Here is a 24,835-nt window from a genome sequence, read left to right on the forward strand (position 1 = left end):
CGACTGCCGTCGGAAATTTGCGCGATTTGTTTTCACGGCGGCGGCCCAATTGGAGCCGTTTTGCGCCTTATTACCTCATTACTACTCCGTTTTCATTCGCTGCATCCCCCGCCATGCGTATATTTTCAAATGTATATGAGCACCTATAAATGTTTAACCCGGTTATGAGACGGGTACGGATCTATTTTTGGAAGCACACAACGGTCTCTGGTCTTCCTATCAAGAACGAACGGGAATCACTGGAACAAGGAATGCCGCCCACGGTCAGCGCACGTCGCCGTTAAGAAATCTGCACCAAGCAACGTGGCGGTTGGTGCAGATTTCTAAACCGCCTCTGTCCACCCTGCGGTGGAAGTTGGTAACGCCGTAGTCACGTGTGTGGTGGAGCAAAGTGTGGGTACTCCCTCCTCATTCAAGACATCTGGCAAGCGTGGAAGTCCAGATGGCCTCTAGTGGAGGCCCTTCGGGTGGCGGACTCGCTCCCGTTGGGCCCACCGCGTCCCCGCTCGGGGGGGCTGCTCCACGCCCTGCGGTTTCATCATCCCACGCCACTCACCGCTTAAATCCCCCCCCCCCCCCGCGTCCCTCCCAAAAAAAACTAATCGGTGACCTTCGATACGCGTGCGCTCCTCTTCTTTATTCATACGACCGACGAAGATGCAGAGCGACAATTTTAAAATTCCACATTCAGGTGGTCAAGGCAGGCGACCGGATCGTCGTTAACGACGTTTGTGCGGTCCGTTCCGTCGCCCGTGTGCCGCCCACTCCAGTTCTCGTGCGCTTCGCCGAGCCTCGGCGCGTGGGACCACTCCTCCGAGGTGTGGGTGTGCAACAGCGACGGCTACGTGGGCCAGGTGTGCCTGCTGAGCGTGCGGCCCGACCCTATGGTGGAGGCCTGCATCGCCGTCTGCTCCGCGCGCATCCTCTGCATCGCGCCCGTGCCTGGGCTGGGGCGCGGCACCAGGTTCGCTCCCCCCGCCCGGCCACCTGGGGTGTCTGTGTCTGTTTCTGTCTGTGTCTGTGTCTAGCTGTGTCTGTGTCTAGCTGTGTCTGTGTCTAGCTGTGTATGGCTGTGTATGGCTGTGTATGTCTGTGTATGGCTGTGTATGGCTGTGTATGGCTGTGTATGTCTGTGTATGTCTGTGTATGGCTGTGTATGTCTGTGTATGGCTGTGTATGTCTGTGTATGTCTGTGTATGTCTGTGTATGTCTGTGTATGTCTGTGTATGGCTGTGTATGTCTGTGTATGGCTGTGTCTAGTTATTGCTGTCTATGTATGGCTGTTTATGTCTGTGTATGGCTACGAACCCGGCGACTCGAGTTCGATTCCCGCTCACGCTCAACACCGTTGACGAATACCTTAACTGATCGTGGGCCTCCCCTGGGTCGACCCAGCCTTAAATGAGTACCTGGTGCGATGTGAAAATGTCGCCGCTAGGGAGACAAAGGTGGACGGGCGCGATAGTGCTGGCCACCCACCCTCTTGTGTGCCGTGCCAGTCGTCATAGGTGCTTGCTAACAGCACTTACTCCAACAGTCTGCTGTTAGCTCTCCGTTTGTGTGACCATGCGTCCTTCTGCTTGTCTATCGGTGTGCCTGTCCGTCTTCCTGCCCGCCGGTGCAGTACTTGTGTGTACGTACGCACGTTGAACTTCTTTCGCACCGTTCGACACCGACCGTGCTAATCGGAGGTGCGCGGGACTGTCGGGCAGCTCCACTGCCGTGTTGTGCGACGAGGCAACGCTTCCATCAGCAGCTTCCCCCCCCCACCCCACCCACCACGGTTCCGCCCCTCGTAGGGATCGTCCTGCGTCCCACCGGCCACTGCCGGAGATCCCAAGCTCCGACGATATCGGCTCGCCGCCCGCTCTCGACCCGGCTGCCGTCGCCACCTCTTCGTCGTCGTCGTCGTCCTCCTCCTCGTCTCCCTCGCAGTCCCAGGCGGGCGAGCAGAGGCCCCCTCGTGTGGGCGCCGCGGGGAACCCGTTTGCGAGCGACGCGGAGGAGTCGGAGGGGGAGGCCTCGTCCCCGACCTCAAGGCCGCGAGGTCGCGGCTCCAAGCAGCCTGGCGGAGCGCGGGACGGGCGCCCGGATTTCACGCTGAGCCGTAAGCACCGCCTGCGGAAGCGGGGTCGTGTTTGCGTGTCAACCCTGTTCAGATATTCGCTTTTTTATTTCAAATGTATTAATTAGAAAGCATTTCGGTCGTTGTGCTTCGAAGTATGTATTTGTTTTTACTGTATTTACTGGAACGCTGACGTGAGATGTTACGGACGTGTCACAGAGAGATGTGCGTCCTTATTAAGGACAGGCACCTTAAATTAAGTACAGATCTTCAAGACTTCTCGTAACCCTAAGCATTATTCAAGCAAGTTGTTTTTTTTTGCACACCACCGCACCCACCCACCCACCGCACACACCGCCAGAGTACCGTGAGCACAAAATACACCGAGATGGATGCGGCGTGTCAAAATTATGCCCGGGACACTGGTTCTGGCTGAAATTAATCACTGCGGGTCGACTATATAAAAAATAAATAAAGAGACGGTCGCAGCTTTGGCCTCGTTGCGCGGCTCTAACTCAATTCTCCCGGTCACCTTCAGTGGACGACCGTACGGCCTCGAAGGACCCGGGGGCAGAGACAACGAGCTCGGACGACGAGCACGAGGACCCCGCACGGCCGTCCATATCGAGCGCCTGCAGCGCCTTCCAGCCCGTCGCCTCCGCAGGCTCCATCGCTGTGGTGGTGGCGGCCGCGGCGGCCGCGGCGGACGGACGGGCGATGAGACGGACGAGCCGGGGCTCCTTCCAGGCCAGCCTGGAGGAGCTGCTCAGCATGGACCCCGAGGCCCACACCAGCTCCATGTGGCTCGGCACCGAGGATGGGTGGTGAGCTGCTGTTGCACCGGGGATGATCGAACTCTCATGCCACAGTTGTCGTACGGCTCGCTGGTGGACCGGAGTAGGTGGCACGCGACTCGTAGTAGCTGCAGCCGTGGCGAGGAAGTATACTTTGTGCGGTGGGCCAAGTGTCTCGGACAGAACAAATTGAGCCCAGGGTAAATGTATGCATTTCTCTAAGTTTATGAGAATCTACGCGAGTCTGTGTCTCTTTGTGTAAACCCAGGGCTTAATCTCTTCCTCAGTATCTTCCGGGTCACAGGTAGGCTGGCGAGTAGGCGCGTGATTAGTAACCACAGCCGTAGCGAGAGGAATACCTGATGTGGTGTATTTAGGTGGATGCTCACAACAGCACTTGCCCCGACAGCCCACAATGTATGTATGTATGTCGAACTTATTTCTCACCGTATGTAGCCAACCGTGATAATGAGAGGTGTGGGGGAAGGACAACAAACTAAACACAAAAGGCAGTTCTAAAGAAATGAGATTTAAAATCTAGATTTAAAACTGCATGGCTCCAGTGGCTTCCTAATACCGGAAGGAAGAGCGTTCCGCATAGCCGCAGAAGCGCATCTGAAAGCGCGCGATGCAGTGACCGTCTCTGTTCGATGGTGAGCCAAAAAGCCGCTGTGAGGATGACCGAAGCTTGTGTGATGGTTTGTACTCCTTGACGAGATCAGCAATGTATTGTAGTTCATTTGTGAAATACAGAGCCACACGGGTGATCTGTGTCCCTCTGCTTGCTTCCAGCAGGCCGGTCTTCACGAAGGGTCGGTCGTCGGTGATCGTTATCTGACCGTGGTTGTCCTCTTCCCCGTTGCAGTATCCACGTTTACCAATCGTCGGACAACATCCGTAACCGCAAGAACAGCCTCAAGATGCAGCACCCAGCCGCCGTCATGTGCATCCTGTAAGTGGGCCTGTCCCATTATCCCATCCCATCATCCTCTCTCTCTTTTTTCCAATTCGCACGTTTCATTCTGATGGAGCATCCTGAACTACACGCGGCACAACCCAAAATCACAGCGGGGAGCTTTACCGCACCACCGCCACAAATTCGGCTTGTTCTCGCCTGTTGTTCCGTCCAACGCCATCTTTCTGGACATTTCCACGGACCTGATCTTTCTTTCTCTGTTGATGTGCTCAGGTACCTGGACAACAAGGTGTTTGTGTCGCTGCTGAATGGAGACCTCATCGTGTACCAGAGGGAGGCAGGTACGATGACCTGCCCAATCACCGAGCCTCGTCTGGCTGGCATGCAGCCCACAAACAGCATTGTCTGAATCATAAAACAATGAAAGTACTATATTATTGGTTCTTTCGGTAAAGTCACGTAGAAGGGAAATAATAAAATGATAAAAATATCAAACAATAAAATTCTCACAAGCTTTCAATCAAAAAATGTAAGTTCTATTATTTGATCTAGATTTGAAGTTTCCGTGACTGCAGGGATCCATACTCTATGTTTTTTTTTGTAAATTATGATGTAGACAAAAAGTGTGCCCCCCCCCCCGTCGTTTCATTATTTTAATTAAGTTCATTTTACCGGCGCTGCATGCGTGGTTGGAGGAGATTGCAAGAGCTTGACCTACTTTTCACATCGCCCGCCCGTGTTCTAACGACGTCCACGTGGGTGCGATGAAGTCAGAACATTTTTTTATATAAAAAATAGGCGGTTTGGCATCTGCCGTGCGTAAGCGGCTCTCACATCCGAGAAGCGCCACGATGGTAAGATAAATATATAACATAAGTAACGCGTCTTTGCTTGTTAAAGAACTTGCTTTTTATTCACAAAGAACAAAATCGGCCACACCAACATATTCGTGTGTTACCCCCGAAAGGATTCATCACGTAATGATGTTGCAGCCCTTTTGTGAATGCTCTGCTGGAAGGAGAGCCTCCCCATGCCGTGCAGGTTGGCGGGGCTTGGCCAGACCTCAACGTGCGGGTTTGGTAAAAACGAACAGCGTAGGCGAGGTAGCGTAGGACCCCGCACGAGTGTATTTTTGCTGCACTACCTTCTGGTGTGGTAGTGCCTCGTATCTTTTTTTCCACTGATAAAATTGTAAATGCAACAAAAAATGTCATACATTGCATTCGTTCATGGGAATTCCAAAGAATGTTCCTAGAATTATTTTTCAGATGGTATGAGGCCCCCTCCCTCCTCCGGCATGACAATGTCAGACCGAGCTTGACCCTGACAACATTCTGAGGGTCATTGAGCGCTCGAGCGGATTTGTGTTTCCCCATCCACCCCACGGCCCAGATCTGGCACCATCACGTTTCCATTTGTTCGGCCATTTGGAGGGTGTCCTGCACGCGCAGCGTTTTGACAATGACACTACCGTACAGGACACTCCGTAAACGGTTACGCGATGCTGATGAATCCTTGGAAAAGTGAGGGATTTCCTGCCCTGGTTCAACATTTGGCGCCGGCGCTTTCGAAAAGGATAGACGCCGCCTGGTGCCAACGATATGCACCCTGCTGCCAATTCAGGGTGATCCCCCAGTGTGCTGGCGGAGGGGGTCGGGGGTCACGCGATAACCCCCCCATTATATAAGTGGTGGCTGAGTCGCCGATGGTGAAGAGTCCGCGTGTGGCTGATGGCACCGACCACGAGCGGCGAAGACACGGCCGCGCGCTGTGGGCAATGGTGAAGCTTTGAGGCAGCTGCTGCCGGCTGTTCAGAACCCATCGCATGCAGTGTGCCATGGGTTCGTGCGGTTCCATACCTGCATTATGAGCTTAAAGTAAAACAAAAAAGGGACAGGCGCAGCCCTGCAAGTGCTTGCTCACATCCACTATTGGGAGAAGGGCCTCCAATCGAGGGGACTCGATTTGTCATGCGTAATGATGACGGGAGATTGTTTTGACGATGTTGGTTATGATGATGTTAACGATGTCGGCGGGTGTGATGACTTCGGGGGAACGTGATAGTGGTAACGAAGCTCATGGTGGCGGAATGTTAACTACCTCACCTGGTATACAGGAGGTCGTGGATTCGATCCCGACTCTGGTGCCTGTATATTTAGAGTTTGCACGTTCTTCCCGTGGTCGCGTGGATTTTTCTCCGTGTCCTCCAGGTTTTTCCCGCCACATTTAGAAACACTCGTTTAGAGTATTTGGCTGCTCCTGTAAATTGCCACGCGATAACCCACTTCTTTGAGCCATCATTTGTGATAGCCAGGTCGCTTCCGAAAAATAGCTACATAGCTAAGTGAGCCTTACCTGTTAAAATATAAACGTTGAATTCACTCTCAACGGTTAATGGTGACAGTGGGCCCCCTAACTCGCTTGCCCCCCGCAGGCTGCTTCTGGGACTCGCAGCACTCGCACACCCTCACCGTGGGCTCCCCGGGCAACCCGGTCACCAAGATGGCGCACGTGGCCGGCCGCCTGTGGTGCAGCTGCCAGAACATCATCGTCGTCATCAACACCGCCAACCTCGTCCCGGAGGTGCGACTCAAACACCCCCGCGGCTCGATGACGCAGCGAGCGCTCGAGCCTGCCACGTGGGAGACCCGTAACGCCGCTCACTCGCTCAGCTTCTACATTCGTTTACTGCGGTTCTTTATGTCCACGCAAAATCCTGTCTCCCGTCTCTTCTTCTTTGCAGCATTATTCCCAGCCTTGCCCATGCCCACTGCTCCCTTCTCACCTCGCCCCAGCTGACGCCCGTATCGCACCCACGACTCGGACAGCCGAGGCCTCTCCACAAAATACAAGAGACCCGCTCGCCGTTTGTCAATTTCTGATCGATAATTCGTCGCTTCTTTTCTGCTACCGCCGATGTCTGGAACTCTCCTTGCCTCTGATTGTTCCCCACTGCGAACAACTCCCTGACTCTCCGAGTCCGGGTTAAAGAACTTCCTCTTCATCTCTGCCTTTGACTCTTCTTCACTCCCCCCGAACCCGATCCCACCCCACTCACTCACCCTCCCTCCCTCGAACGTGCGTCCCCTGACTGTTCAGCGTCCTTGAGGTGCGACTACATTTAGACACAGTATTAATCCACTTTGTATTGTACGTTACCCGAATGCCATATTAACGGCTTACTGGGTGGAGTGGTCACTGGGCTACAGGCCCAGAGGTTGAATGTGTTGCGTGATTTATACATTACTGGTTTATACCAACAGAAAACGCAGATGCTTTCCAGCCCCGTGGCACTGTTTACGGACCGCTTCGGGAATATGTGCAGCGGAACTTAATTTCCGTGTTTGTCCGGGCCAAGCTGCTGGTAAACAGCCTGAAATGGTCATAAAATATCTGGGGGAAGGAATTCAGATTGAACCTGTCGACATTAATCAAGCTCACAGGCAGCGGTGGGGGTGGGGGGAGGCAGAGTTAATGCTTCGGAGGGACTTGAAAACGTCATTTCTTGTAAATCCAATAGTAATGTTCAATAAACTGGGATGCCAGTGAATACACACCGTTGTCCTCGCTCATCCTGCCGCAGTTGGTGGCCTCGTCGTCATTGCCCATCGTCAACTCCACAAATCATTGCATCCTCCCCGCAGACCAAGACAACACAATTTGATTTATAAGGCATCTAGACTCTGGCCGCATCTCCAAGACGCCTTACAAACGGGGGGGGGCGGGGGAGGGAAACTTTTCCATGTAGGGCAGTTTGAGGAAGCCGGGGACTTATTGCCAAGAAGGGAATCGGGAGTCGAATGCTTCGGGGCGAGTCAGGGGAATTGAAATGAGGTGAGAGCGGCAGAGCAAACGCGTCACAGTGTGGCACGCACAGTCGTAGGGAGAAAAGAAAATTTAAGTATTGATCCTGGACTTGGGAATGGGGAGAGGTGGGGGAGGTTTCGGCGGTACGATTAGGGAGACGCAGTGAATTCCACAAAGTGAATTTCCCACATTGTTGTCGAAAAGCAGCCGATTCAAACACGTGCACGTTTTCGCAGCCGCTTGCGCAATCCACGTGTGTTTGTTTTTTCCTGGGTCGCTCTGCGTGCTGAGCTTTTCTTACCTCGACCTTTCGCCACACTGCTGCGGGGGCGTCGTCAGAGAGTCAACTCCTGAAGATGGCCACTGTAGAACCTCAACTCCTGTGCGAATAGGGGGCACCTGTGTGTGTGCCAAAAACTAAACCTGCCTGCGATCAATGGGCGATTGAGCCTCCAGCAACCACACACCTCCACACGTGTGGATCAATGTTCTTCCCCAGAACATCAGTTGGTTGAGTCTATCAGGACTCATCTTAAAACATGTGTTTTCGCTTGCATCCCCGCCTGTGTAGATTACATGCCTTATACAGTGTTTTGCTTCATTCAGTTTAACGCCTTAAGGGTTTTGTTTGTTAATTCAGTTTTATTCTTTCGTGGTTTCCGAATGGTTGGGTTATTTTTGCGCTGAGGCCTTGTGCTAAAGGCTCTGTATAAAAGCAACTTTCAGCTTGGTTCGTTAGAAACCTCGACAGAACAAATAACCAGCACAGCCCGACTTGTAAAAGCACGCTTGGATCGTTACCGACGACAAAACACTTTTGTTGATTTAATAAAAAAAATAACCCTTGCCACGTCCGTCCGTCTGTCTGCCGGTCCGTGTCTCCCCGACTCCCCCATCACGCGGGCTTCCCATCGCCGCAGCACACGTTCACGGTGGGGAGTGACGCGTCACGCGCCGTCTCGTGCCTCGTGGCGTCGGGGCTCGGCGTGTGGGTCTCCGTGCAGAGCAGCGCCTCCGTGCGCCTCTACCACGCGCAGACACGCGACTGCCTGGCCGAGATTGATGTGGCGCCCGCCGTGCACAAGATGCTCGCAGGTGCGTCGTCGTAGTCGTTATCGTAGTCTTCGTTTTTTCGTCGTCATTATCGTCGCTTAAAAGCTTTCATGACTGCAGGGATTCATCTTATTGGTTTTTTCGGTAAAGTCACGTAGAAGGGAAGTAATTAAATAATAAAAATAAAACATAATAAAATATAATGTAATATTATAATTTATTTTATTATGCTTTATTTTTAATATAATATAATAATTTATTTTATTATGTTTTATTTTTATTACTTTATTATTTCCCTTCGACGTGACTTTACCAAAAGAACCAAGAAGGTCATCATCACCGTCGTCGTCGTCATCATTATTGACGTCATCATCGTCATCATTGTCGTCTTTGTCATTATCATCGTCGTAGTCATCGTCGTCATCATCATCATCATCATCGTCGTCATTGTCAACGTCATCACCGCCGTCACTTAATTGGCCGCATTGCCTCTTGTCAGCATGAGTTGATTCCCACACTCGTGGTTACGAGTGTTAGGATCGATCCCCGCTCTCTGATTTGATGGATTGCCACGATGATTGGGGTTTTAATTTTATCAAAGAAGTCATTCTTTTGCTTGTCTCATTGGTATTGTTTGTCGTTTCTTTCCCGTTCGTTATGTTTTGTTACGTACATTCTTTCTCGTATCTTCTTATCTGTCTCCTTTGTATTTTATTTTGGAAATTCTACCGTCTGGCTCGTGTTATAGTTTTTTCTCATGCATCGTGTCTAATTGGTACACTCTTTTTCTCTCTTATTTTCTTTCTCTCGTTCGTTCACTTCGTCTTTTGGAAGCATTTTCACAGGATTTGCATTTGTTATAAAACGATCGCTTCTTACACGTACAATTTCACGCTCGTACCAACAGCGTGAGAAGCAATCTTTTTATAAAGAATCACGAGTCATTAGATGCTATCAACTGTGTGTCCTGATTGTGGAATGGTTAAAGCCCTGCATCCACTCGGAATGGATTTTACTTTTCACGAAAAAAACCCATCCCGGTGGCTCAGCGGTAGAGCGAGCGGCTCGCAATCATGAGGCCGGCCGCGAGTTCAAATCCTTGTTGGGGTGAGGGCCGGCGGGGGCAGGGGCCGGCGGGGCGGTCAACTCCTCCGTGGTCGATTGAAACGTGCCCCCTCGCGCGCGTTGCGTGTCTCCAGGCGCGGACGCGATCATCCGGCAGCACAAAGCGGCGTGCCTGCGCGTCACGGCGCTGCTGGCCTGCAAGGACATGCTGTGGGTGGGCACGAGCGCCGGCGTGCTGCTCACCCTGCCGCTCCCGCACATCCCGCCCAAGCTGCCCTCCACGGCGCGGCAGAACGCCGCGGCCGCTCCGTTGCCGGCTCCCGTCACGACGGCGGCGGCGGCAGCGACATCGCCGTTAGGGACCCAGGGGCCACCCCTCCTGGCCCAGCTGTTGCCCATGGGCTCGACACACGGCCACACGGGCCACGTTCGCTTCCTCACCTCCATCGAGCTGCCACTGGACGCGGCTGCTGAGACTGGGCCGGTCGGGTCGGCCGACAAAGGTGCGCTCGCGTTCGTCGGTTGCAGCGGTTGAGCTGAAGCGAAACTATTTTTATTTTTTTTATTTTCCTGGCCACAAATTATAACTCAACGAAGTGGCTTGTCACGTGGAAATTTACAGCAGCCATATCATTTACAGTAGCCATAAACGCATGGTGCTAAATGTGGAGGGAAAAACCGGAGGAGCCGGAGAAAAATCCACACGACCACGGGGAGATAGACATGCAAACTCCAAATATAGAGGAGGCAGTGTCGGGATCGAACCGACAACCTCCTGTATACCAGGCGAGGTAGTTAAAAATTGTGCTGCTGCGCACGGCTCTCCGATGTGGTCATCGTTCGGAACGACGTCCGACGTTTCGCTGCACGTGCTCAAGAGGCTGTCATCGCGTGGAAGAGCGGAATGTCGGGCGTCGTGCCGCACGACACGCGGCACGACCTGAAAACGCATCGCAGAAAGGTGCGCGTGTTCTGCAGCGTAAACCTATCCATGTCGCCCCTCCGATTGGCGCGGTTGGCTATGTATGGCGCGAAAGAAGTTCAGCTTACGGGGTGGAGCAGTGGTGCGCAGTGGTTAGGGCACTGCTCCATGAGCCAAGCAACCCAAGTTCAATTCCTTGCCATGGCTAGCATCAGTGGCAAGTGATATCTGAACTTTGGCCTTGGCCCCCAGCCCCTCCCCCTTCGCGAGCCCACGCTGACCAGCGTGGTGAAGTATGGTCAAATAAAACATCATGACCGACATGGCTTGGGCGGGAAGGCCTTCATCCAACAGTATACTGACAAGAGAGTTTAAATTATAGTTTTGTTTTATTGTTTTTAAATGTCACCGAAAGTTGTAGCATTGTTAATTTCATTATCATTCCTACTCCAGAAGTTTATTACTGAACATCATTACCCAGTTCTGCAAATAAGTGCGAGTTCTACGACTTCCTGTGTATGTGTTGTGCATTGAAGTGAAAAACATCTCAACAGTTTCAAATTGTACCTAACACGTTTACCGAGGTTAAAAAAGTGCATACTCACCTCTTAGTGTCATCTTCGATACTTTAGTTACCATCTTAACGGGATGTACACTCACGGGATTCGAATGCCGTGTTCAGACTTGTATCGGCTCGCGCTCTGTGTCAGTGACGTGTGAATCGCATTACGAATCGTTACCGACGACGGTGATTAGACGTGTAAAGATTCGCCTGATTATTGTAACAATAGTCAGTCCGATTTACAGCGCTCCCTAAAACCTGTGCAGTGAATCGGTACCACAAGCGATTCGATTGTCAAACCTCGGCTTCAATTTTTCACTCAAGAAGCAATTCGTTTTGCCCTTTGGTTTTAACCGTCTCATTTGTAATGTTCCTCATTCAATTTCCGTGCCATTTGCACAGTTTTGTCGGTCTCATCAGCCTCAACAAAGTACGAGCGTACAAAGTTATAATAATTTATTCTCACACGGCACCATTCAAAATCTTAGCGTGACCACAAAGAGTCCCGGTTCACTTGACGAATCGACGCGTTACGCTTTTCACACCGATTAGCACCTCCGATTGGCTACACACAGTGCGAAAGAAGTTCAACATACATACACCGAACGACGACGACGACGACGCTCACATCGTCAAAATGTTTTTCCCATTTTCGTGCGACGGCCCTGCCCAGGCCGCCTGGGCACCATCTACGACGGAGGCTGCGTGAACCCTCACCACCAACAACAGCAGCAGCAGCACACGTGGGCTCGCCAGGGCTCCGCGCGGCGCCGGGCCCAGGCCGCCGCCCCCCCTCGCACGCGCACGCTCGTCATCAGCGGCGGGGACGGCTACGAGGACTTCCGGCTCAGCGGAAGCAACGAATCCGCCGGGCGGGATGACAGCACCAACCACTTGCTGCTGTGGCGCGTCTGATCGGGCGGCTCTCACAAGCAGCGCCAGCTGTTACTGTGGTCCGGCGCGGGCGGGCGAGCGGGCAGCCCCCCGCTGTGAGAACGTCGCAGCGGTCGTCGTCGTCGTCGTGTTATTTATTGTTTTATTTGTTTGGTTTGTTGATGCCGTTATGAGTGGCGGAGAGCACTGTGGGGGTGGGAAGGCACAAGTTGTTGGGGTTAGAGGACCGGACACAGGCTTTGAGCGGTGCTCGGAACAAAGCGAGACGTTCCGATGCACCTTTGCACCCAATGTGCGTTCCTTAACGATGTACGTCACAACACAACATGAATTGGATAGATGAAGCCTCCGGATTGATTCGCATCTGAAGATTATGTTCGAGTAAGGGGGACTGCACACATGAAGGGAGATTTGGAGAAAAATGAAGAATGTTTTTTTTTTTGCAAGTAGTGAGGAGGTAGGAGTAAGCTACAGGGCAGAAAAGAGGGACCACACGATGGTGAGATTGAATAAGTGAAGAATGATTTTGGCCGGGGATGGGGGGGGGGTGGTACTGGTTAATCCGGCAAATTTGAAGGCAGGGTTGGTGGCTCGTGCTAAGACCATGTGTGTGGGACAGCCACCGTCAAAGGCAGTGAGTGGGCCGTGTGAGGCAGTACAGCAAATACGTTGCAAGGAGGTGACAAAAGGGGGTCCCAAAATGTCATTATTTTTTGTACCACCAACACACCGCATTCCTCGACCCTTGCACACGTTTTCAGCGCAATCACCATACAATTTGGATCAAATATACGTTTGTGTGTGTCTCTCTAGCCTGGAAAGCTGAAGTCAGAATCTTGACTTCGGATAGCCACGTACACGCATGCGGCTAAAAAGCATGGGTAGTAAGTCGATGTGAAGACGTGCCAACGTTTGTCCCCGTTTACGGCGTCGAGCATGCCTGGGCAAAAACCTTTTCCTTAAATGTGACGCCAAACCCAGGTTGCGTTTGTGGTATCACCATCTCAAATCGGACATCGCCCTGCAGCCGGGTTCGCAAGCTTGCATGATGATATCACCCGGACAGATTTGGCGCTACCACAGGCGGCGCTTTGTCATGCGGCGTTCCTGATGGTGGCGAGAGAACGAACGTTGCTTTTTTGAGCATCCATGGCATGGGAAGCGGCCCTTAAGTGGTACAAAATGCTTGCCAAGCAAGACCGACACCTGCCCAAGGGTATACAACGTTTAACAGCCCAAATTGTGTGCATCTTTCAGAAAGTAGACCAGCAGTGGAATTCAGTTGTGGCGATGGAAAGTCACGCACATTGCTACGCTGCGCACATTTCAGGATGACAGGTGGAAATTTGTATGCATCCGGCATGCTCGTTTCATGACAAAACGTGAACATTGCTAGAAACGTGTTAATAGAAGTGTTGACGGATGTACAACCGTCTCTGCAACACTGCTCCGCAGGTGTGACCGATTTCTCAAAATCCCTGGTTGGTTCGTTGGAATATATATTCAACAAGTCCTGCCTTTGATGCAAACTCATTTTCGTAAAGTCCAAATTGCATCGCCACAAAATTGTATTTATTTATATGAAGGTTTGCGTCCTACTGTAAGCTTAGTCCGCGTGTCCCATTTGGCCCCAATTTTTGAAGCTCTACAATGTTAACGAAGCCTATCGAACAATGCCGGCTCGGGGGGGGGGGGATGCAGGCTACAATGAGCGTCCACGTAAAAAACAATCTCAAAAACCTGTGCCAATGTTCAGTCAACTTGTCAAGAAATTATGCTAAGAAACACCTTGGTAATAATCACGTGCAAAATTGAGGCAGAACAGAGTTTATAGTGCTATACGTTTTGCCTTTTTTATTACTTATAACCGGGGACACTAACTGAGGTTGTGTATTCCGCGGCTGTCAATGGAGTGCACTTAATTGATTTGTAAGTCTATTTCCTGTGGCCCTGGCAGATGTCATCCCGTTTCCTGTGCAATATGCTGATGAGACACATTTACAGTAGGAAAACGATTTACTTTGACTTGTATGCGTCACCTCTGATTTTTTTTTGGTTTGTTTAATTGGTGTTAAGCAAATTACACGTTTTATAGACTTGTGGAAAAAAAAAAAATAGGGCTTGCAATTTGATCGACGGAATGCGGCGGTCGCCATATTTACGAACAAACGAGTTGCATGGCCTAATCGTGTGATAGAAAGTTTACCCTTCGAATTTTTTTGGCTGCCATTTTTGAAAACACAATATAACCAAAACCTTGAGGTGATATTTTTGAGAACATTCACGATTCAGAAACGGTTTTGTCTCGGACCAGAACATTACTGTTTGTAGACAAATCTTCCGTATTTTTTTTATTCATTCTGTATCGCAGGAAACTATATAAATGTTGTTTTAAGCGATAACTATTTTGAGCATTCATAAAAAAGAAAAATCACATTTCCTTAACCTGTGGATCATTATCATTGAAAACCACACCGAAAATGTGTCGGTTTCAAATTCACACTTAACACCTTATTCACGGTACATGTATTTTTTTTTGTCTCGACATCAACAGCACTTAATCACAAGCCGTGGAGCCCCTGCGAGATTGCAATTACGTGCGCATGGGTTAAACGAGCCCTGATTTTTGTAGGCACTTCGTGCACACGGTGGGATATTTTTAGTGTGCGGCGGTGTCAGCGCTGTTGTCACGTTGGATTGACTGTGCGTCACCTGTAAGACGATGATCCCTTCCTGTGCATAGCCTGCCCCCCACTACACGACAGCGTAGCAGTCAACGTCACCGAGCGTTTAAAACCAAAGGCTCATCGCGGCTTATTCAAACGGAGTTGAAAATATAAATGTAGTACGATGGCGTTTTTTTTCCATTTTGTTTTATACTCATCACTTTCGTTTTGACACTTCTAATTTATACGCACAGTCAAGTTTTTTTGTTGTTCATTTTTTTTTCAATATCTATTATAGCCGTTCTGCCCATATAGCATGCGTTGCGTGATCGGTCCAGTATTTTATTTTTTAAGGCTGCAGCACGGACACAGTCTCTTTAAGTCACATCTATCCTCGCAACTCAACCACCCACTTCATTTTGAGTGGATTTATATTTTACAATCGTAGTTTGGTAGATCTCATGCTCAACCCCACATTTTTCACCGCATTTAAGACAAAAAGGGCGTATTTATATTGCAGAGATTTGTGAAAGACTCCTCTCGCAACACAGCTCACACACAACAGTGGCAGAGGGGAGAACGTTTGGCACTGCACTGAAAAACCTGGCGTTGGGAAATTATTTGCACGCAACAATCGCTCTATCTTTATTTACAGGATGCTAGCATTGTTTTTTAAATTCACTATCAGTTGACAAATGGGATAATTTGACCTCTTTTTTCACTCTACCACTGACCCGAGGCCTTGCTAAAGCCAGCCCAGCGTGGTTCAACTAGCGCTAGGTTGTTTTTCGACTGCAGAACCCGAGCCGTGCCACTATTGTCATACAATCCAGTGTACCGACTGATGCACCATGTGATGAAAATTATTAACCACGCCACTCTGGCCCTGCTTGGCCCCTGAGCCAAATTCAGAGTGCTTGTGAGGCCAGCGTATCACAGTTGGGTTCTGGCTTGGCACGGCAAATAGCCAGTGGAACACACCGGCTGTGCCGTGAGGGCCCCGTGTTGGCACGGCTCGGATATGCCCCACTGGAAAGTGGGTATTAATTTTAATCACCAAGCTGCACTGGTCAGTGTGGTGAAGAATGGTCAAATAACCTCTATGGCTGACTCGGCATGGAAGGCCTTCATCTATCAGTGAATTGACAAAAGGTCTGTAATAAATAAAACTGCAATCTTGGCATTGGCTGTGATGGGCTCATGAATCAAACACTATTTGACAACTTGTTCAATCAAGACATGTCATCGTATAACTAACGATTTAACAGTTTACCCAAGGATATCCATAACACTGACCGGCATATTTGCAGTCATTTAATACAGCTATTTGTCGACTGAGCATCGGTTGTTGAATTTTTCAGGACGATCATTTCTTTCATTACAGTGCCTTACGACAATAATTTTAGCTTCACAGTATAGGTTACTCAGTAATTAAGTTTTGTAAATACTTTCTGTTAGATCAGTGCACATATTATGTCATGATGCTACTCGTACATTCAGTATAAGTAACAGCGGTCCGACATTGTATATATTGGTATATATTGATATTGCTGTTTGTACATAAGATGCTTATAAGAGCCCTGCAGAAGTGTGGATATGAATGTAATTGAACACAACATTGTTATTTTTGAGTACATGTACGTTTCATACACGGTGGCACAGATTAATATTCACACTTTAAAAATGGCCCTTATCAGGACAATGGAAGCAGTGGCGAGGTCAAGAGGTCATCATTAACCGTGATGACCTCTTGACCATGAAACGATTGTGTGTATTGGAGAAGAAGAAAAAACAATCCATTCCAAAAAATACCCAGGAGAGAATCTATTCCAGGAGTTTTTTTGAATGCACATCACGAATGGGATATTTGACAATTCCCTATATGAGTAATTTTGCACGTGAGAGGAGGACTTGCGCTGCGGTGGCGGGATGTTAATTCTCTCACCTGGTATACAGGAGGTCGTGGGTTTGATCCCAACCCTGACACTTGTGTATTTGGAGTTTGCATGTTCTCCCCGTGGTCGCGTGGATTTTTCTCCGGGTCCTCCGGTTTTTCCCTGCACATTTAGAAGCATGTGTTTCGAGTATTTGGCTGCTATAACACTTCCACGTGATTACCCTCTTCGTTGATCTTTCATTTGTGGCCAGGTTTCTTCTGAAAAAGAGCTACGTAGCTCAGTGAGCTTTACCTAGTAAAACAAAATATCGGTTAGTTTAGATTTAGTTGATAATTTTCGCCCAGAGACAAACCACACTCCATACAATTAGCACGTCAGTATACTACTTGTTGTATTTCCTCCTACATGTTACCGCCCCGCTACCCAGCAAGTGTGCCTGATTGTGGTTCTTATCTGAGCCATATATTCCAGACTTACGCTTTCACACCAGTGCTCCTTACAAAAAAAACTAAATTTTCTAAATCACTTAACAGTTGCGAATAAATAAGAAAGTTAACGTAATGGTTTTGTCTCGTTCACCTGTTGATCATGTAATCATATGATTGAGCCCTTGCCGAAAAATGTTTTGAGACAAAATGTATATTTAATTTAAATCCTTCACTAAACATCATGTGCAATGGTGACACGGTGGTTGGCACCCAACCTAGGGCTAACATTAGTAGCGAGTGATAGCTGAACCAGCACGGTGAAGTAAGTTCAAGAAAATCCCTCCGACCAAATAGCTTGCGGAGGATTTTACCATCATGAGTCTGGCAAGGCTGTAATTTATTATTGAACATCAGCCAGCCTGCAGAATACTTAATCTCACGCATTCTGCATTGCGACAACCACCCCCCTGGCTTTTGATGCCTCAAAATTTTTAAATTTCCGCCGCCCTTTGCAGTAGTGTTGAGCGTTTTGAGTGGACATTAGTTTGGGCCACCTTGTGTATAAATGTGTGCAGCATACTCACCTTGGCGTATAATCTGTGTGTTTGCGTTCTGAGCGTCGCTGCCACGGTCACGCGAGCTTGTGCTGTTACGGGTGCGCGACCCAAAGGTAGTGGCTCTAAAGCTATCCCACAGTGCACGCGTTTCGATGTGCCGTGTCCACCCCCATGTTAAATGACACGGCGTTCCCTCATTAAAATTCACACAATTGTACCACTTGACGGGGTGTGTGTGTGTGTAATTGCGTTTTCTTTCTACGTGTTCGTATTTTTTGATTGCACCCAGCGAGTAAATAGCGTCGCTGATGATATTTTAGACGCTGTGTGATAAGCTTTGTCCGAGTGTGTTTTTCCATTACAATGTTGCTTTGTACGTTTAGCTGACAGACTAATACAGTAGAATTTAACACAAATATGGGGTCAGGGTCAGTGTGAAAGCTGGCTTTGTAAAGACACGCACAGTTAGAAGCATTGGTCATGATTCAGGGTCATGGTTTGATTCAAGAATCAATTATTGTTTTCTCATATTTAATGTGTTGTTTTCTTATTCTGTATCCGTCTTGGACAATCGCATTCTTTATATTAACAAAAGTCCAAAATAATAGGCAGATTCTCCTTGCATACATTTTGGTGATGGTAATACATTTAAACAAAGGGATTGTTTTCGATTTAAAGCTTTCGTGACTGCAGGGATTCATCTTCTTGGTTCTTTCGGTAAAGTCACGTAGAATGAAAATAATAAAATAATAAAAATAAAACATAATAAAATAATTCTCACGACGTTTCGGCCACAACGCAAGCAGCCGTCCTCAGGTGAAGACCAGGTCTCCCGACAGAATTATTTTATTATGTTTTTATTATTTTATTATTTCCCTTCTACGTGACTTTACCGAAAGAACCAAGAAGATGAAAGGGGTTGTTACTTGCCTAGTACATGCAAAGATCTGAATGAAAGCCAATTTGACAATAATTTGCAGAAAAGATCATGGGCTGATACAAAATTAGTCCATCTGCTGAAAGTGTCATCATGCATCGCCTGAGAGTATACTTAGCTGACTCTTGATGATGTGTTGTCTGTGCAGTCTTAGTGTCGCTACTCCAATTGTATACATGGTCTTATTGTGGTATTTGTTTAAATCCGGCCACATTTGTGAGACTGGCTCACGGCATCAGGTTTGCTGAATCAAATGCCTTTTCATCAACTACAAAAGCCATACATAATGGTGTTTACTATTCATGTATCTTCTTTAGACTCTGCCTGAAGGCTGTTCACAGCGACACGATATATTTTCTGAAAATTTGAATGAAAAAATAACGCCTTGAATAGTAAGAGCATTAACCATCTCGAATTTGCTGACAACATAGCCCTTATACAAACCAAAGGTTATGAACTAAAGAGAATGATAAAATAACTGTATAGAATAAAGGCCACAATGTGGGGCTAAAAATAAATGGGGGGAAACCCAAAATGATTTACAACATTTTCGCAACAAAAAAGAATTGCTGCGACACAAACGAAAATCACAAAAGGGCATGTATTTACCGTATAGAAGCATAAACCATCACTGAAACTCCGGTCATCCTCGCAGCGGCTGTTGGCTATCAATAAAACAAAGACGGTTACTGCATCGTGTGCTTTCAGATGCGCTTCTGCGGCCGTCTGGAACGCTCTTCCTTCCGATATTAGGAAGCCACTGGAGCTATGCACTTTTGCATTTAGGTGGAAAACTCATTTATTTAGAACTGCTGTTTGTGTTTAGTTTGTTGTCCTTCCCCTGCACCCCCGATCGGCACGGTTGGCTATGTACGGTGCGAAAGAAGTTCAACATACGTATAGTGCAAATGATTGAATGTGGACTAGGATGAAAATTATTAAACTATCAAATAACATCAAATAACCATGTAAGAGCAGGATAAAATGTTTTTTTCAAATGAAGGTGCTCGGTATGTGCTTATTGTCTGCCATGAAATGGATTGGAAATGTCAAATCTGACAATACAGCACGATGCAACAAAAGCTGTAGAGTAATCCTTTATCACATAGTCAGAGAGAGATGCATGCCGGGAATAAAATGTATACAGTATAATACATTTCGTATTTATATAGCATCTATATGCAAACTCATATCAAGATATGCTGTACAGAACAGCGGAGGCGTCCAGGGGAAATGAGGCTTATTTATTTATAGGAGATAAAAAAACGGTGGTCATGGGCAAAATAACAGAGGGAGATAACGATGAACTTGGACTTGAAACAGGCAAAGGGGCCTGACAAAATAGATAGCTGGGGGAATGGAATAATACTTAGAGACATGCAAATTATAAACATCATGCTGACTTAAGTTTAAGTGGGCTTCGGTGGGACACATAACTAATAGTATGGATTATGGTGATGGATGAGACTGGTGACAACATGGGAACCAACGGAGGGAACAGCCAAGAGGATGACTCAGAGGTGGATCGAACTGCAGATTGTGGCATCACGGGACCTTGCATCCAGTGATGATCAGACCAAGGATGCGAACGACTTGTTTAAAGAAAAGAAAAAACCTGACGTGCAATTAAAGTACATACGTGTAGTCCAATTGCCTACATTTCTTACAAAAAAAATATATAGATTTCATGTTTAAACTAAGAGCATGTTCAAAAATGAATAATTTTCAATGTGCTTTATTGCAAACGCATTTACAAAAATAACTAACCAACTCAATGAGTGGACATCAGATGTGGAATGTTTCACAAGAGTACCCATCCAGATTACTGTCGACCAACAAATAGAATATGCCATCGCAGATTTATGGGGCAGTTATTAAAAACAATCACGAGGCCTTTTTTATGCAATTAAAAATCCCTCTACAGGGTGTTTCAAAAAGATGGACCCAATTTCAGAGATATAGCGATTTCAAATCGGGTCCATTAATTAAACGATATAAAAACATTACGTTACCCTATTTAATTACCTTATCCACCGAAGCCATTCGATCATTGTGACGGAATGGAAAGCTAAACGGGCACACGACGACACGTGTAGTTTTCACGCGCGGCCAACGCTCGTTCCAGACCTCCACTCACACAAGAGGGCCGGATTTCACACGAAGCCCTACTATTTTTAATAGGTAGAGCCTCGGTGCGATTGCTGCATTGGATGCTAAACAACTTCGATTCGACACCCGACCACGTGTTTACGCAATATTGTGAGCCGCCGTTCCCTTAAAAAGGGGGGCAATTGGATTGTTTGCGACGCAGATGGCACTTCATCCTGCTCATTGTCACTCCTCCTTCGAGCCAAAAACAAATACAAAAAAAACCTCCCAAAAACATTCGTCAATAACACTTAGTAGGGGAGGGGGGAAAATGAAAAATATATAAAAATAGGCGACGTTCGGACAATGGCACTTCTTCATAGCACATCGTGTGCATTGACGAATGTTGCCGTGTTTGTTAATTATGCGTCGCTGCCAACACAGCTACAGCAGCATCAGCAATTAATGTGGGACAATCACTGTCTGCAACTCCGTCGATTAATGGTCTGCAAAGACGACAATGGGCCACTGTTATTGTGGTCGATTCCAAACCCGTCAACCCCCTTATCAGTGCCCCCTACCTCATCACAGACCAATTCAGACCTCATTGGTCACCCCGTGCCCCTTATCAATCTCAACGTTCATCCGACAACGTCCCATCACGAGGGAGAAACACAAACAAATAAGACAAACACCACCACTACACACCACTACACTCACCACTAAACTCACCACTTGTACACTCACCATTTGTGCACTCACCACTACACTCACCATGACATACATGTGAACCCCTAATCAATGCCCTACCTTATTACAGACCAATTCAGACCTCATCGGGCACCCCGTGCCGCTATAAATATCAAAGTGCATCCTACAACCTCCCATCACAAGGGAGAAACACAAATAATTACACAAAAAAATATGCCCGTATTAAAATGTCTGTGCGCCTTCCGGACCTGAAAACTTAATTTCCCTGTACAAGAGCACGGGGTTTACACCGCGCGGGTCTGACAACTATGGGATTACTCGATGACCCTTTAATATCGGCGGCCGTCCTGGGCCCCCATCGCCCCCTCCCCATCCTCCCTACTCGAAGGTGGGAAACCCCCCCCCCCACTACCTGCAAGCCTCGCACAGCGTGACGCTGCTCATTATGACGGGCGGTGCGTCCCCAAAATAGCCCCCTCCCCCCAATGGAAAAAAACACCTCCCGTCCAGCGGCACACATGGGGACAAGTGAGACTTTCCCGACTGCACGTTCAGGCGAACACTTAATACTGGTAGGAACCACCTGGTTCCAGCAGCCCACAGGGGATTGTTGTGTCCGTCCGTCCGTCGTGCATCCAAAAATGGGAGGGGTGGAGAGGGGCTGGGTGGGGAGGGTGGGGCCGAATGGGGGATGGGAGGGGTGGGGCTGGGTGGGGAGGGGCTGGTCACCCCGTGGTATATTTAAACAATCTTTTTAGACGCTTTCTATTAACTCACTCTGTTGTTGTCGTATCCTCAAATATTGTAACTCAAGTTTAACCCACTTCGCAATGTGGTATCGACTGCAAACTTGGTATACTTATGTCATACTGATGACAATACTATATTCTATCATTGAAAATTAAATTAAGTAATGTAAACCATCTTTTTATGTTATGTTTCGGCTTGGGTCTAATTGTCCATGCGCAACTCACGTTGGCTGTCATTGCCCACGGTCCCTTACTTTATGGCAAGCTTCGGGCCACTTCCTCTAGTCGTGGAGTTCTGCCATTACTCGTACGGCACATTTCATTAAAGCTTGTTTAAAAAAAAAGTATTTTTAAATATTACTTATTTTTCTACCTACGTGACTTTACCGAAAGAGCCAAAGAGTTCACCATTGGAACCTCCTTTGCCAGTAGCAAAATATGATCATTGGGTTTTTACCCTTTTATCTGGCAACAAAACTGACACCTTTTTTTACAAGGAGTCATGTTTGCATTGACCACAATACCTGCGGTCGGAATGCAAACAAAAAACACAACTCTGATAATGTATGCACTGTCCTTGAAATTGATTGGTCCATACCCGAGACAGCTTTTCTATAGCCTTAGTCTCACATGGTGTTGGACCAGATGACGCCAAAAGGCGCACAACTCAAATACAATGCACCATCAGAGTATGAGAGCTCGGGGTAAGCATTTACACCATTGGAACCTCCTTTACCAGTAGCAAAATATGATAATTGGGGTTTTACCCTGGCAACAAAACTGTCACCTTTTTTACAAGGAGTCGTGTTCTGGTTCAATACCGTGTGAGACTAGGCTCTAATAAAAGCTGTCTCGGGTGTGGACCAATCAACTTCAAGGACAGTGCATACATTATCAGAGTTGTCTTTTTTGTTTGCATTCCGACCGCAGGTATTGTGGTCAATGCAAACATGACTCCTTGTAAAAAAAGGTGTCAGTTTTGTTGCCAGATAAAAGGGTAAAAACCCAATTATCATATTAACCAAAGTTACGGATTCCAACGCCTCTTGCTTGCTCTTAATGAGAATCTTTGTGTTCGTCGAGGCAGGCGAACGGTAGAGGGCGCAAGAGCTCCCCTTTGGGGTTGGTTGTGCCACCACCTCGGCATGCGTAGAGGTGGGGGACTGCCGGGGAAGAAGCATTGATGGTGGTGGTGATGGTGGTATGGTTATGGTGGTGGTGATATGGTGATGGTGGTGATGGCAAGGCGGGCTGTAGGGGATTGTTGGTGGCTCCTGCTACGTACACTCGGGTACGTGGAAATGCGTGTGCGTGAGTGTGGTGTTGTTGTGTTGTGTATTGGCTAAGTGTGTGTGTGTTGTTGTGTTGTGTGTGTTGTTGTGTGTTGGCTAAGTGTGTGTGTGTTGTTGTGTTGTGTGTGTTGGCTTCGTGAGTGTGTGTTGTTGTTGTGTTAGCTTCGTGAATGAGTGTTGTTGTGTGTGTTTTTTGTTGTGTGTGTTGTTGTGTCTTGTGTGTGTGTTGGCTTCGTGAATGTGAGTGTAGCGGTAGTTTTAGCGAGTGACCGACACACCCTCCCTGCTCCCGGCTTCAATTCCCACTCACGGACACCAACACCGATTGACGACCATCATCATCACCACCATCAACCTCCTCCTCGTCCCCCCCGAGGACGACTCGGCTTCAAGGGAGCACCCGCGGGTTGCTGTGTGCCCCAAAACAAACACAAATCGCCACTGGGGGAGAGACTAAGGCGGATGGGCGGGCTGACATCGTTGTTGGTGACCACCCCTCGAGTCGTTTGCCGGCTTTCGACATCGGCGCTCGCCAGCAGCACTTGCCCCGACATTCTGCTGAGGCTACACGGGGGAGCTTTGTCTTTATCTGTGTGTGTTGGGGTGGGGAGTGTTCACGTGTCGGCCTCAATGTTCTCCGTGCAGTTCACATTCCGTCCAGTTCCACAACGGGCTTCACAATCACTCACACACACACACCACGTACCACACACACCACGTACCACACACACAACCACGTCCTCGCCTCCTTCATGTAACAACATCGTGTGCTGCTGCTACTACTGCTGCTACTGCTGCTACTGCTGCCATACAACAACCTTCTTGTAACCCTGTACACAACACCATGGGGCTCAGCAACGTCACAAGGTACGTTGCTGTGTGTGTGGTGTGTGGTGGGCACAACGCGGGTCTGAGATACCGACACTGGAGACATTTGAATCGGTACTGGCTGGGCCTCCTCCCCTAGGTCGACTCAGCCTCAAATTTGTACCTGGTGTGGTTTGTTGTGAACATCGCTGGGGGAGGGGGGGAGAGACAAAGGCGGTCGGGCGTGGTGGTTCTGGCCACCCCAACAACCTCGTGTGGGTTGCTACTCGCTAGCAGCACTTGCCCCGGCAGGCTACACGGGGGGTCTTTGCCTTTGTTTGGGTGGGCATCATGGGCCCTGTGTTGGCATCATGGGCCATGTGTTGGCATCATGGCTTTTGAATATTGACGTCTTGCGATTGTCTTTGTTGTTGAGGTGGGATGCACTATTGTAAAACTAATAGGGTCCCACACACACACACAAGTTGTCACCATTATAATCTCGACCTTTTTTAAAACCATATATGGAAGCATTACATCTTCATATTTCATTGTTCTTCCAATAAACACCACCACCACCGTCCTCGTATGCTACTCTTAGTTAGTTTCACTTCAGTGCAATAC

General features: G+C 48.3%; 2 protein-coding genes across 13 annotated transcripts in view; both read left to right on the forward strand.

The window, feature by feature from the left end:
- The window catches only part of ARHGEF17 (Rho guanine nucleotide exchange factor 17), a 130,600-nt gene extending 112,748 nt beyond the window's left edge, over positions 1 to 17,852 (forward strand). For all 4 annotated transcript variants that reach the window (XM_078602895.1, XM_078602897.1, XM_078602894.1 and 1 more), the window contains exons 15-23: positions 771 to 964; positions 1,800 to 2,107; positions 2,604 to 2,889; positions 3,725 to 3,811; positions 4,049 to 4,116; positions 6,210 to 6,358; positions 8,503 to 8,677; positions 9,835 to 10,203; positions 11,858 to 17,852. In XM_078602895.1, the coding sequence (XP_078459021.1) occupies positions 771 to 964; positions 1,800 to 2,107; positions 2,604 to 2,889; positions 3,725 to 3,811; positions 4,049 to 4,116; positions 6,210 to 6,358; positions 8,503 to 8,677; positions 9,835 to 10,203; positions 11,858 to 12,099 (1,878 nt within the window). In that variant the 3' untranslated portion in view covers positions 12,100 to 17,852. The remainder of the gene's footprint in view (positions 1 to 770; positions 965 to 1,799; positions 2,108 to 2,603; positions 2,890 to 3,724; positions 3,812 to 4,048; positions 4,117 to 6,209; positions 6,359 to 8,502; positions 8,678 to 9,834; positions 10,204 to 11,857) is intronic.
- Positions 17,853 to 23,277: 5,425 nt separating this feature from the next.
- Positions 23,278 to 24,835, forward strand: part of LOC144724060 (RELT-like protein 1) — a 52,130-nt gene continuing 50,572 nt past the window's right edge. For 5 of the 9 annotated variants that reach the window (XM_078602899.1, XM_078602900.1, XM_078602901.1 and 2 more), the window contains exon 1: positions 23,925 to 24,271. The gene's annotated coding sequence lies outside the window, so the exon portion shown is untranslated. Of the gene's footprint in view, positions 23,404 to 23,922; positions 24,272 to 24,835 lie in introns of those variants that run through there. The other 4 variants (XM_078602907.1, XM_078602905.1, XM_078602908.1 and 1 more) reach the window with 3 other exon arrangements.

The sequence above is a fragment of the Lampetra planeri genome, chromosome 19, assembly GCF_965212315.1.
Source record: "Lampetra planeri chromosome 19, kcLamPlan1.2.h2, whole genome shotgun sequence".
Taxonomy (NCBI): domain Eukaryota; kingdom Metazoa; phylum Chordata; class Hyperoartia; order Petromyzontiformes; family Petromyzontidae; genus Lampetra; species Lampetra planeri.